Source organism: Dermochelys coriacea, chromosome 6 (assembly GCF_009764565.3).
Source record: "Dermochelys coriacea isolate rDerCor1 chromosome 6, rDerCor1.pri.v4, whole genome shotgun sequence".
NCBI lineage: Eukaryota > Metazoa > Chordata > Testudines > Dermochelyidae > Dermochelys > Dermochelys coriacea.
Window position 1 is genome coordinate 65122186 of NC_050073.1, and position 14356 is coordinate 65136541.

General features: G+C 40.2%; 1 protein-coding gene across 1 annotated transcript in view; it reads left to right on the forward strand.

Annotated features, from left to right (window-relative positions):
* The window catches only part of LOC119857320 (cytosolic phospholipase A2 epsilon-like), a 58509-nt gene extending 44372 nt beyond the window's left edge, over positions 1 to 14137 (forward strand). Inside the window, exons 13-20 of the mRNA XM_043516833.1 lie at positions 1376 to 1598; positions 5232 to 5346; positions 6744 to 6881; positions 9950 to 10057; positions 10705 to 10896; positions 11546 to 11712; positions 13408 to 13594; positions 13929 to 14137. Coding sequence (XP_043372768.1) covers positions 1376 to 1598; positions 5232 to 5346; positions 6744 to 6881; positions 9950 to 10057; positions 10705 to 10896; positions 11546 to 11712; positions 13408 to 13594; positions 13929 to 14137 — 1339 coding nt within the window. The remainder of the gene's footprint in view (positions 1 to 1375; positions 1599 to 5231; positions 5347 to 6743; positions 6882 to 9949; positions 10058 to 10704; positions 10897 to 11545; positions 11713 to 13407; positions 13595 to 13928) is intronic.
* Positions 14138 to 14356: the final 219 nt, after the last annotated feature.

Sequence of the window (14356 nt, forward strand, 5' to 3'; positions counted from 1 at the left end):
GAACTATCTACAATGACTCCAAGATCTCTTTCTTGAGTGGTAACAGCTAATTCAGACCCCATCATTTTATATATATATAGTTGGTATTGTGTTTTCCAATGTGCATTATTTCCATTTGTCAACATTGAATTTCATCTACCATTTTGTTACCCAGTTTTGTGAGATCCCTTTGTAGCCCTTCACAGTCTGCTTTGGACTTAACTATCTCGAATAGTTTTGTATCATCTGCAAATTTTGCCACATCACCGCTTACCCCTTTTTCCAGATCAATAAAGAATATATTGACTAGTAGTGATACCAGTACAGACCCCTGGAAGGACACTACTATTTATCTCTCTCCATTCTGGAAGCTGACCATTTATTCCTACCCTTTGTTTCCTATCTTTTAACCAGTTATCGATCCATGAGAGGACCTTTCCTCTTATCCCATGATAGCTTACTTTGCTTAAGAGCCTTTGGTGTGAGACCTTGTTTTTTGAAAATCTAAGTGTGCTATATTCCCTGGATCCCCCTTGTACATACTTGTTGACCACCTCAAAGAATTCTAGTAGATTGGTGAAGCATTATTTCCCTTTACAAAAATCACGTTGACTCTTCCTCAACAAATTATTTTCATCGAGTTGTCTGACAATTCTGTTCTTTACTATAGTTTCATCCAGTTGCCAGGTACTGAAGTCAGACTTACCGGCCTGTAATTGCTGGGGTCACCTCTGGAGCCCTTTTTAAAAATTGGCATCACGTTTGGTATCCTCCAGTCATTTGGTACAGAAATGACTTGCCCATCGTCACACAGAAACCCTGTAGTAAAGCCAGGATTTGAACCCATGTTGTTTATGGCCTAGGTCACTACGTTAACCACAAGACTACATTTTATCTCTCGTTTTCCTCTCACAAGGCGAGCAAGATCAAACGGGTTGCTAAGCATTAAGAAATGCATCCAGAACACAGAGCCATATACTAAGGAGCGCCATAAAATTGATGCTGACTATAATGTGATACCAGGATATTGTCATCAGTCAAAACTAACTTGTATTTATTGTGAAAAATAAACATTGAAAATAAAATTTCAACTCTCTACAATAAATTATCCAATCTATGCAAATTAAAGATTCACTCCTATTAATTTTACTTTTTAAAATGCTGCAGTCATTGGAAAAAAGGAAATATTAAACACTAGAAAAAAATGTATTCACATGGGCCTTTTATAGAACAGTCATAGAAACCTCAAATGATATTTTTCCCCACAAACTGCTATAAAATATTGAGTAGTGCACAAACTACAAGAAACACTTAAAACTGACACTCTAACAAAAAGACAGAATTTTTGTAGATTATTTTTTGTTAATGTTTTTCTTTCTATATTACCCTTCCCCAGGACCATGTCATGCTTGTATAAAGATGCTTATTGGTCACAGAAGGATCTAGATGAGAAAATCCGTGAAGCCCAGAAATGTGTGACTAAATGCAAGATGAGTTGTTTCTCTATGGATCGCATGAAATATTTTAACCAGCAGCTGTGTCAGCGTAAACAAGAGGGATACAGGACATCATTTATAGATCTGTGGGGTCTGATCATTGAGTATATGCTGCATGATGGGGTACAGTATCTATTTATTTTCTCAGAGAGCTGCAGATGTTTTCTCTATAAGAATAAGGAGCAATAAATCTGTGAGGAGAGATTGCATGCCCTGTGGTGCTGTAAAGTTATCTGCATCAGAAAATTCTATTGGAATCAAATTTATTTTGGAATGGTTAGGTATAAATGCATTCCATATATCGGGCTGGCCAAACTTACTGACCCTCTGAGCTGCATATGATACTATTCAGAAATTCGAGAGCCATGGCGCGCCTGCCGGAGTGGGGCTTCATGCCCATGGGGCGCACCTGACGGGGGCTTCAGCCCCACTCCTGGTGAAGCCCAGAGCCCTGGAAAGCACTCCCCACTAGGCTGAAGCCCCAAGACGCCCCTCTCCGCAGGGCAGAAGCCCCAAGCTCCCCTTCAGTCTGGTAGGTGGAGAATGGGATGCGCCTGGGGGGCTCCATGAGCTGCACATTAACTGTAAAAGAGCCTCATGCAGCTCATGAGCCAGTTTGGTCACCCCTGCCGTACATTAAATAAATTATATTTTGGCTGCAGGAACACTGAAAGTGCAGATTTCAGAGTAGCAGCCGTGTTAGTCTGTATTCGCAAAAAGAAAAGGAGTACTTGTGGCACCTTAGAGACTAACAAATTTATTAGAGCATAAGCTTTCGTGAGCTACAGCTCACTTCATCGGATGCATTTGGTGGAAAAAACAGAGGAGAGATTTATATACACACACACAGAGAACATGAAACAATGGGTTTATCATACACACATAAGGAGAGTGATCACTTAAGATAAGCCATCACCAGCAGCGGGGGGGGGGGAAGGAGAAAAACCTTTCATGGTGACAAGCAAGGTAGGCTAATTCCAGCAGTTAACAAGAATATCAGAGGAACAGTGGGGGGTGGGGTGGGAGGGAGAAATACCATGGGGAAATAGTTTTACTTTGTGTAATGACTCATCCGTTCCCAGTCTCTATTCAAGCCTAAGTTAATTGTATCCAGTTTGCAAATTAATTCCAATTCAGCAGTCTCTCGTTGGAGTCTGTTTTTGAAGCTTTTTTGTTGAAGGATAGCCACTCTTAGGTCTGTGATCGAGTGACCAGAGAGATTGAAGTGTTCTCCAACTGGTTTTTGAATGTTATAATTCTTGACATCTGATCTGTGTCCATTCATTCTTTTACGTAGAGACTGTCCAGTTTGGCCAATGTACATGGCAGAGGGGCATTGCTGGCACATGATGGCATATCTCACATTGGTAGATGCGCAGGTGAACGAGCCTCTGATAGTGTGGCTGATGTGATTAGGCCCTGTGATGGTATCCCCTGAATAGATATGTGGGCAGAGTTGGCAACGGGCTTTGTTGCAAGGATAGGTTCCTGGGTTAGTGGTTCTGTTGTGTGGTGTGTGGTTGCTGGTGAGTATTTGCTTCAGATTGGGGGGCTGTCTGTAAGCAAGGACTGGTCTGTCTCCCAAGATCTGTGAGAGTGATGGCTCGTCCTTCAGGATAGGTTGTAGATCCTTGATGATGCGTTGGAGAGGTTTTAGTTGGGGGCTGAAGGTGATGGCTAGTGGCGTTCTGTTGTTTTCTTTGTTGGGCCTGTCCTGTAGTAGGTGACTTCTGGGTACTCTTCTGGCTCTGTCAATCTGTTTCTTCACTTCAGCAGGTGGGTATTGTAGTTGTAGGAATGCATGATAGAGATCTTGTAGATGTTTGTCTCTGTCTGAGGGGTTGGAGCAAATGCGGTTATATCGTAGCGCTTGGCTGTAGACAATGGATCGAGTGGTATGATCTGGATGAAAGCTAGAGGCATGTAGGTAGGAATAGCGGTCAGTAGGTTTCCGATATAGGGTGGTGTTTATGTGACCATTGCTTATCCTTAACTTCTTTGTGATGTTAAACTGAAGGCCAGACCTCTTTTTTGCAGATGCAATTTGCACATGCAATAAGAGTTGGCGGTGCAGATCACAATATTTTCATTTCTATGAAAACCCTGTGTAACATTGAGGTATTATTAGCAGTAGTTATCATACCTCCTAATCTACAACCAGAATCTTATAGCTAGAGACGTATGTATCCTGTTTTGCATCCACAATTTAATTATAGGTACAAAAATTTGAGTGCAAATTTTGTGAGTGGATATTGCACCTGCAAAGGAGTGGTCACTCCTAAATTTAGCCTTGAATCATAGGAGCCATGAAATTCCACCACAATGGCTTGTGACCCCATTTGAGATTATTGGGATTATTCAGGTATAGTTTTTAAATTGAAAATGTATCTTTGAAAGCTGTAGAATGGCCACAGGGTTTTGACTTATAGCTCACAATTATCTGTGAAGTATACTGTAATGTCATCTCAACCTTAAGAGAGAGATGAGTGAATGTGGGCATGTGCAACATCATTGATGCTTTTTCTGTGTTGCATTTCATCTAGCTGGAGGTTATCACAAGATTTTTAATAAGTAAAGCATGCTTTTTAAGATCACTATGGAAATTAGGATTGCATCAGCAATGCTATAACTGTAATTGAGGAAACGCTCATCAGAATACTATGTGGAAGTTGTCTAAGCTTGTTCTAAGTGCAAGACTAAATTTTACAATAGAATATCATAAAATGTTTTTTTGCCCAGCCGAATGTGAAATAATGACACTTTTTACCAGTTAAAGATTTTGTATGCTGTTTTTGTGCTTAGATAACTCAAAACCAGCATTTCTGAAACTTGCAAAAAGGTCTACTATATGAAGCACACTACATTTTGTCGATTTTTTTTCTTTTAGAAATAATTATATTATACATATTTCAGAATAGCAAACAGGCTTGTTTTATACTACGATGTTAAGTGATGCACTGGAATACAGTGCTCTTGCTACAGTATAATATATGTGTTGTTCATTAAACTAGCATGTATGCTGTTTAGGTGGCTCTGTCTTATGCTAGATCATATGAAATCTTCTGCACCCTGTGCCAATTTTTCCTCCTTTTGAATAATCTCTACCATGATTATTTAATTGTCAAACTGTCCATAATCTTCAAGGACTTGCAGCTATCAAAGTTGTCTGCTGTTCGTGGGACTTTGAAATATCCTAGACAGACAGACCCCCTGGTTACAAATATAGCCTTATAGAAAAGAACTTGGTTGGGATTCAGGTATTTCACTATAATATTCTAAAACGAGACAAGAGGCCAAATTATGATGGCCCTTGTGCAGTCACTGGGTGATGGGGTCATGGAAGAAACCTACCCACCACCCCCTTACATGGCCACTGAAGGTTCTCCCTTGATAGCAATCCCTCCAGTCAGAGGAAAGTAAGTAATATTTGCTCCCCACTCCACCCTGGGGAGCAAATTGCTTGAAAGGGGTTGGGGAGATGACAGGGTTGTGGCTCTTCCCTTCCTTGCACCAGCTCATAAAGCAAAGCTGAAACATCAGGGAGTGCACACTGTGTACACCTGTGTGCATTGAGTAGCCCGGGGGGATTGTATCTGCCTGAGGAACAATCATTGCCAGTGTTTCTCCTGGGGTGGCATGGTTCTGTGCCACCCTGCATACAGGGCTGGGGCATAAATGCTGCAATCTAATTTCCAGTGGAGAGGTTCCTGTGTCATTTCATGCATTCTCAGGTAACTATTTTTCTTTAAAAAACAGAAAGAGAACCATAAACTCTCAGACCAGCAGGAAGCAGTGAATGAGGGTCAGAACCCATTGCCCATCTATGTGGCAGTCAATGTCCGGGACAAGTATAGCACTCAAGATTTCAAAGGTAACTTTGATGTTCAAGTGATATGTTTGATTATAAATCTACCAAGGTTTGGGTTTAGTCATAAGCATACCTGTTCAGTTGTTGTTGTTTGTTCTTTGCACTCTTGAAACGCTTAAAGACCGCAGCCCTATTTCTGCTGTACAGACATTTGCAGACGGTATGTCTGTACTGCAATCAGGACAGCACATGTAGGCATCCCAAACTAGCCATAATGGAGCTAGTTTGCTAAAAAATAGCAGGGTAGCCATGGCAGCATAGGCAGCATCGCATGGGCTAGCCATCTGAGTACGTACATAGGGCCCTGGGCAGGATTGTACTTGGGTGGCTAGCCCATGCCACCAGCTGCGTCATCAGGCCTATGCTGCTATTTTTAGTGACCTAGCATGATCAAAACTGGTTTGGGTATAAAAACATGTGCTGCATTTGCGCCTCATGGTTGTTGTGTAGACATACCCAAAGAGAAAGCCCAAGCCCTCCAAAGCTTACAGTTTTGGTACAAGAGGAGAGTTTTGGGGATTCCAAATTTCAGGATTTAGAAGTAGAAGTGTAGAAATATCATAAGACAGCCCTCAGAATATGATCTGGCCTAATTAGAAGAAGAAACCATTGGAAATATTTTGAGACATTAATGCTGTTTTCATGACCCAAGAGGGCTTCACTGACTCTTGCTCATCACTACTTCAGTATTTTTCTCTTCAGCCAAGAAGAGAGAAAAGCAAATCAAGTACTGGACTTCCTTTCACTGCTGAATTGGAAGTACTACAGCCTCTTGGATGAAAAGGAAATTAATTCACCATGTTCTTTCAGTCCTGGGCTTTCTTTACACTGCCATTAAAAGACCTCTACCCTGGATTTGAAGAGAACATCCCTGCTAGTGAAAGAGAAAATATCTGCCTTCATGATCTTCAGTGTCACATATATGGAATCAAATCATTTACTTTGAACCAGATTTTCTAGATAAACACAGAGAGTTGCACATATACATTTGTGTACACCTAATTTATGCACACAATAGGCCTGATTCTGCTAACTCCACTGATGTCGGGGGAGTTACCCTAGTGTAAAACCAGTGAAAGTGAAAGCAGAATTAAGCCTAGCATGCACACACAAAACAATGTATTTATGTGTGCACATGCCAAGCTAGTTGCCTAACGTGCACATAAGGTAACTGCACATATAAAAGAGGCACACACAAATTCATGAATTCAGCTTCGTGCATTTAACTTTGAAAATCTGGCCTAGAAGATGGTGGTTTGTAAATTATACTTTGCAAAGATCAGATAGAAAACAGAAGGCTTATTCCATCTCAAACTCTTTGCTTAATTTAGTAGCAGTATCTCTCTTTCGAGTCATTTGGGAGACATTTCTGAATGTCTTTTTTGTGGTTCTGTTTGCAGAATGGGTTGAGTTCACTCCCTATGAGGTGGGATTCCTGAAATATGGAGCATTTGTTCGCACGGAGGATTTGGGAAGCGAATTCTTTATGGGACGTCTGTTAAAGAGGCTCCCTGAAACCCGGATCTGTTACCTTCATGGTGATGTATTGTCCTGCGAAATGTCAACCTACTGTAATAACACAAAACCATAACCAGAAAGTGGATATTTGTTGGTCTGTAACATTCAGTACTAGTATAATGCCTGCCAAGAGATGCGTATGCGTGTATATGTGTATCTATCTATCTGTGTATCTATCTATCTATCATTACATCCAAATAAGTATCCTAAAGGAATATTAAGATTGCAAAATAAAGTAATCAAAAGTTAGGAAATGCTACAATTAAAGTTGTCTGTGCAACTATAATTTGGCCTCCTTGTTCATATGCAATATGATAGAGTTGTACAACAAGTTTTGGTTCAGTGGCTGAACAGAAAAATCAAAACCAAACCAAATATTTTTCACATTTTTTGGTGAAACAAAAAAGTCAAAACAATTTGTTTCAGGTACCATGAAACATTTTATTTTACCCAAAATGAAACATTTCATTTTGATTTTGGTTATTTTTTAAAAGATGTAAATTAAATTCAAAATAAGTCATTTTGAATAGAAAAATTGTAACTTATCATTTTAAAAATGTCAAAACAATAGATTTACATTTTTTTCAGTATTTTGTTTTTTACAGAAACAATTCAGCAAATTTGACTGTGAAATGTTTCAGTTGACTGGAATCTGCATATTTTGGTGAAAAAAGTTTAAACTGAAAAATTTCATCCCCAATTATGATAGAGTCTTTAATTACATGTTCACACACTATTTTTCCACAGGACCCCTTCCTTCAACAGTCCATAGGGTGGATGATGCTCACTCAGTGAGCAAGACCCTAGGCCTTATTTGCTGCACACCATTCAAACACTGCTCTGGATACAGAATTATTAATGAACTCATGGGCTTTTCTATGGTGCTTATCTCTGAAGTATTTGAGTGCTTCAAAACTATCATTTGAATTAGTTTCACAATATCCCATATGAGGTGAGAAGATGGTATTATTCCCATTTATTCCCAGACGGGGAATTGAAGCACAAAGAGATTAAGGTCAAAAGCATCCACTGATTTTGGGTGCCCAATTTGAAATGCATAGGGCCTGATTTTTCAGAGTAGTTAGCATTAGATAGCACTTCATGTGTTCAAAGCAATTTCCAGTGACTTCAGATGCAGCTGTGGGTGCTCAGTGCTTCTGCAAATCAGATGCAAGAGTCTCAAGTCGGGCACCCAGAAAGTGAGGCACACACAATTAGTGACAACGTGTGAGTAGTTTGGTTTAAGTAACTTGCCCAACATTATACAGGAACTTTGTGGCAGAGGCAGAGATAGAAAAAAATTCTCCAGAGGAGCATTCAATTGCCTTATACAGGAGACCATCCTTTCTCATTCTGCAATACTCTGCCTCATTCACTTTCAATTTCTGCACCAGACAAGAATGGATTCCTTCACTATATAACCCTGAATCATCCCCAGAGCAAGTCCATCCTGTGCATTACATGAAGCAGGGTTCTGTGGAAAAAATATTATGTCATCATGTAATTGAGGATTCTATCATAATACATATGCACAACAGGGCAAATTAATGTTCTTTTAACATAGTGTTTTTGTATATAATTTCCTGGGTATTTAAAAAAAGCAAAATTAAAAACAGTAAATCCATCAGAGGATGTCATATTGACTTCCACCTGGGTCATCAGCAGTGCTGGAAACTTTAGGACCACCATCCAAGCCTCTGTCACTTGATCTAAGGGAATAACTGGTAGCAGTAGTTGGTTGTCATCCTTTATGTGAACCAGCCACTCGAGGAGAATAAGACACATACTTTGCAAGAGGGTTTTCATAGATATTTGCTGATGGCAGTGGGTGAAAAGACTCAGGAATATTGGGTTCTATTCCTGGTCTAGATGGGAATGTTTTCTATTGGTCACACATAGCTGTCTGTCCTCTCCCTGTCTCAGTCCTGTCTCTTTTTCCCTACCTCATTCCTGAATCTTTGTCCCAGCCTTCACTCCCTCGGGATCCTCATCCCAGTCTCCCCTTCCAGGATCTTCATCTGTTGTCAGCCTTCACTACATCAGAGTTGCCTTCCCCAGTTTCCTCATTCCAGTATCCTCCAGCTCCTCATTAGAATGGAGTGATTTGAAAAAAAAAGACTGAAGTTCAGGACATTTTGAGTTCTCAGTCCACAGCCAAGTTTAGGTTGACCCCGTCTCTAGCCAGCATGCAGCTAATGGAGATATGGGTTTATCACCAGTATTAAAAATGAGACTGTAATACATTCTGTGTTCATGCTGACTACCATCTTCTCTTCCTTGGGAAACAGTAAGGGCTCAGCCTACATATCCTAAAAGCATGTTTAAAACAAAGTCAAAAGGAGTGTTTTGCTCAAGGGTAATGTTAAAATGGTAGATGTGGTTCCAGATGGGACCGTCTGAGAGAGCTGTTCAGAGCAGGGATCAGGGATCCCTGAGATGCCCGAAGTGCGAGTCTGAGACATATGAGAGAGGGTGTGGGCAGAAAAGTTGATCTTAGAAGGAAAAAAATAGTGGGTGGAATGCTGGGGGATGAGGAGGGTTTGGGGAGATGGCAGAACCCTTTAACACACAGGGGGACTTTCCCTGTTGATAGGGTAAACTGTGGGACAACCAGAGAATCCCCATTCAAAGGGGATTCAGGGCAACTCAAGGCTGGGATGACCTTTGTAGAGACAGGAGAGCCCTGCTCAGTGAAGTTAGGGAACCACCAGGAAAGGTAAGTGGATAGGATGATCTCAGGCTTATTGTAATAAAGCTCTATTCAGCTTCCTGAGAGAGTATTTCTACACCTGGGTTTCTCTCCCATCACTTCCTCGGTTTCGAGTGCAACGTTACCTGTGGTAAGTTAGAGATCTAACACTCCCTGTGGTTGACGTCTTCAATTAGAGTTAAAGTCAGCACCTTTGAAATGTCAAATACATTAAAACTTGAAGGTTTAGGAATGTTTGAATTGTGCTCCTCAGGCTCCCACAAAAATTAACTGGAAGAAAATTGAACAAGTTGATGGAGAAGGCAAAAGGCAGTTTTCAATTAGATGCTTCCAAATGTTCACTAAATTAGTTTCCATAAAATCTCTTTCCCTTCACAGCCCTGTGGAGCAGTGTATTTTCCCTGAACCTGTTATACATCTGGAGTTTGTCCAACAGTTCAGAAGACTTCTGGCACAGGTGGACTCGAGACAGAGTAGTTGATATTGGTGAGATCTTTTTATACCTCAGCTTCACCTTTCATTCATGTTTAAATTGGAGATTCATGCCTATCTGACATATGAAGCCTGTCACATACTGTGAACATATTCTCTCCAGGAAGGTTTTTTAAATACTGCAGAAGCCACAGATAGAGCCAGGGAAATGCCTTTTGCTGCTCTGCTAAGTTCTTTTGGCTGGGCTAGAAGCAGCACTGATGGGACCCTCCTCAGCTGAAAGAGAATTACCATGATGCATGGACTTAAAGAAGGAGGATGCAAATCAGGGGAAAATATTGCTGCAATTATGATAACTACTAAAACTACAGAGTGTGTTAAAAAGGGTTAAGCTTCAGCAGGCAGTTGAAAGTTGACACACATCCTGCAGATGAAAAGGATGCAGTATCACATTTGCTGTTGAATCTCACAGACCAGCACACACGCAGACCAGAACCAGTTTCAGAGACCAACGCAGAGAATAAAACTGGGCAATATTAAAGCAACAACGGTACCATGGTTACTTTAAAAGTTATTGTTTGTCGTTGGTTAAATAAATCATCCTAACACCTGCCTCAATCATCACTGCAATACAAGGACAACATCCCAAAAATGATTATACGAAACCAAAGCTTTTCTCTCCTTGTCTCCCCCTTGTACAGAGGAAGAGCCTATGCTGCCTACGAGGCCACATGAGGTGAATACTCACATGCTCACTCCTGAAGGCCCTTTTTCCATGGCTCTTCGAGATGCTTTAACAGATCGCCTGTCAGTTGCTCAATATCACAATTTCCTCAAGGGCTTCCAGGTGCATAATGACTACATGGGGAATGAGAAGTTTTGTAGATGGAAAGGTAATAGCACTGTTTTTTAGCTGCGTCTTTTGAGGTGGTTTCGGGTGTGGAATTTAGTGAGGGGACCTGCGCTTGGAGGAGAGTGAATGAGCATCCATTTCTAAGCCATCGTAAGTAGCAAAATTTGAATCTAATTTAGAAAACAATTGTTTGACCAATCACCTGAATTGTGCAAGGCTGAAAATCTGTATTGATATCAGTTTGGTAGGGCTTAACTTCTATCTCCTTGGGGCACAGTCACTGAGTTTAACTAATAGACGTTTGGCAAAGTTCATAGTTTTCTATGAGCAGAAAGAAAGGACTAAGGCCCCATCCAGCAAAGTGTGCAAGTATGCGTTTAAAGATAAGCATGTGCTTATGGGCTTTGCAGGACTCTGGCCCTATAGGCAGGCAGAAGGAGAGAGTTGGGTGTCCCCTGCAGGTCAAGAATGGGGTGGAACTGTTTAAGAGAGCCAGGAATAGAACAACACAGAGAATCCTAAATCAGAGAAGGTTGTTCCTTTAGGATAAAGCTGAGTTATAGTGATATGGCAATGAAATTCAATTGGCAGTGTGGGATGAGCCCATTCATTTTCAATTCTGTTTTCTTCAAAAGTTGCAGATTTGCTCATACATTGTTTTTCTTATGACAAATTTTTTTTCCTTTTAGATACTGTGTTAGACATGTCTCCCAACCAGCTGAGCGAGCAACCAGATTTCCTTGGCATGGTAGATGCTGGATTTTTCATCAATACCAGCTGCCCACCACTTTTAAGGTCAGAGAGGAAAGTGGATGTCATCCTGCATTTAAGTTACAGTGCAGGATCGCAGACTTTGGTGAGAGGAGTCAATTTATTATTTGTTTTCTCCAGGGATAACCTTTTGCCTGTAACCTTCCAATACTTAATAGCTAGAAATATTATGTTATTTCAGTTATTTCAACTAACTTATTAAATCAATTACATTTTAATCCCTCTATTTCCATTTCCAAGCATTAGAAGAAGAAGGTGATTCCAGGAGAGAGAAAATTCAGCTGCCAATGTCAATGGTATGAATCCTTGTTTCAGACCATTGATCTACACATTGCAGTTTATTAAAACATCTCTCTTCCATCTTCATGTGATCTCATCATCACAGACCTCTAGGGCTTAGAAACTGTAAAAAAATGGATATGGTTGTAGAATTCTTTTAGTGGCAGAGATTTGTGAGATGCATTTCACCTGCAGTGAGTCTTTCAGTGTAGCAGTTAATGAAATTGTTCCAATTCCCTCCTATTATGCTGGGAATGTCTGATGTTGATTTATGAAATTATTGAATCTTCTGAAAGACATCAGTCTGTTTTCCACCAGAGTTTTAAAAGAGACCTGTCATGATATACACTGAATTGATTATGACTTCATCTCAGACAAGATGGCTAATATTGTGGAAAACTCAAAGATGGTGAATCGGAATGCAGGGATCTTCTGTTGAGTCACTTTAAACTCAGATTCTAGAAGTGTGAATAAAGATGAAGAGTAATTTCTGCTTCCTCCAACTAGATATATATATGTGTGTGTGTGTGTGTGTGTATATATATATATATATATAAAATAGCCTCTCTGGAGCAGAAGAATTGTATAGGCTGGGAATGAGGGATACTACACGGAAAGCTCTGGAAGCTATCTTTGGGGGAGAATTTAGGCAGAATCTTAGGTTTTGTGGTTAAGTTAATTAAGTTACCTATAAAGCCTTAGCCCAGGGAAAGAGTAAATTTGGATCTTTATATTAAGTGTATTTACTTTGTTAGGGGCTGCGTGGGAATGCCACGTGCTTACACTGACCATCTTTGTAACATCAGGCTATTGACATATTTGAATAGACTTTTTTTTAGTGAGTGACGATAGCTATGGCCCTACTTTTCAAGTTATATGATACACAGTATGTATGCCTAAGAAAGCATCATTTAATCTTTAAACATCCACTGGGACAAAATGAGTTTCATGCAGGAAGTATGCTGAGATTTTTAGCATCTTGATACAAACTATTTTCTATTTGTTTAGCATATATAGAGTAGTATATAGTACTACAAGATGCTAGACGTGTGCATTTCAAGTTGTGAATCAAGTAAGATATATTATTTGAGACAGAATATTGTAGCTAATGAAAATGTAATCTAATTTAAAATGGTATCATGATACTTATACACAAGGGTATGTGATTGCATGTGCAAACCAGACTGTATTGTTTCCTGACTTTTGAGCACTTAACCATGAAACCAAAACATTTTCTTAATGTAGTTATTCGTCTAGCTTTAAAACTCTATTTACAGTTTGTAACAGTTACTGAGTTCTATTTGTATCATATGATGATTTTGTGTTGAGTACTCTGTGGTGGGCGGCGGTGGGGGGACAATACATAGTAGATGTCATTTAACATAGTCCCTGGTCTCAAACTACATGTAGCCTCACAGGTGTGCCAGGAGTATCTTATAGGTATCCTATAATCTTAATCTCTTCGGGATCTAATACTGGGTTCACTTCTGTAATGCTCTAGCCTCTGGACCAGGCCTGTAAGTACTACGCAGAGCAGAAAATCCCATTCCCCAAAGTTTTCCTGAGTGAGGAAGATAGGAAAAATCTAAAGGAGTGTTACCTGTTTCAAGATTCAGAAACCCCAGGAAGCCCCATTGTGGTATTTTTCCCACTTGTGAATGACACCTTCCAATATTATAAAGCACCTGGTAAGTTAACAACAACTGCAAAGCATTTAACTAAGGGTCAGTGTGGCCAGTCTACCCATTGACTGGAACCTCATTTCTCATTTGATGACTCTTTCTACTGGCTGGGTCCCCACTAATCATTTCAATTCCATGAACCTCTCCATTGGTTAAAGTTACCATTTTGATTGTTACTCCTATCATCAACTGTCCCTTGCTGGGAGATGCTCAGCCCTTGTTTCAGTCTCATGTTTCACTCTGTCTCTCACAAATCTGTTTATTATTAGTGTAAAATGTTGTCATCAAACTGCCATAAACCCCAATACCACAGCAATGTCCTGTTGAATCTTTTTCCTAGGTGTGACGCGCTGCTGCTCAGAGATAGAGGGGGGCAAAGTTGATGTTACTAGCTGCTCTTCCCCATATGATACATTCTCAGTCAGATACACTGATGAGAATTACCGCTGGCTGGTAAATCTAAGTGAATACAACATCCTGAATAATGCACACCTGATTCTGCAAGCCTTGCGTACAGCGGTGGAACGGAAAAGGCAACATAAGAAGTAGATACCATCCCAAATGGCTATATCTTCGGGGTTGAGATTTTTGTATTTCCCAGCACAGGGAAGAACCAAAGCTTGCTGATGATTGGCCATTACACGCCATAGAAGCTGCTTAGCTTGGATACCTCAATGGATTCTCTTTCATCTCTGTGAAGTGGCTGACTTAGAAAAACAAAATTCACCATCTGTGAAGACTTTATACATACTTTGTTCCCTAATTAAT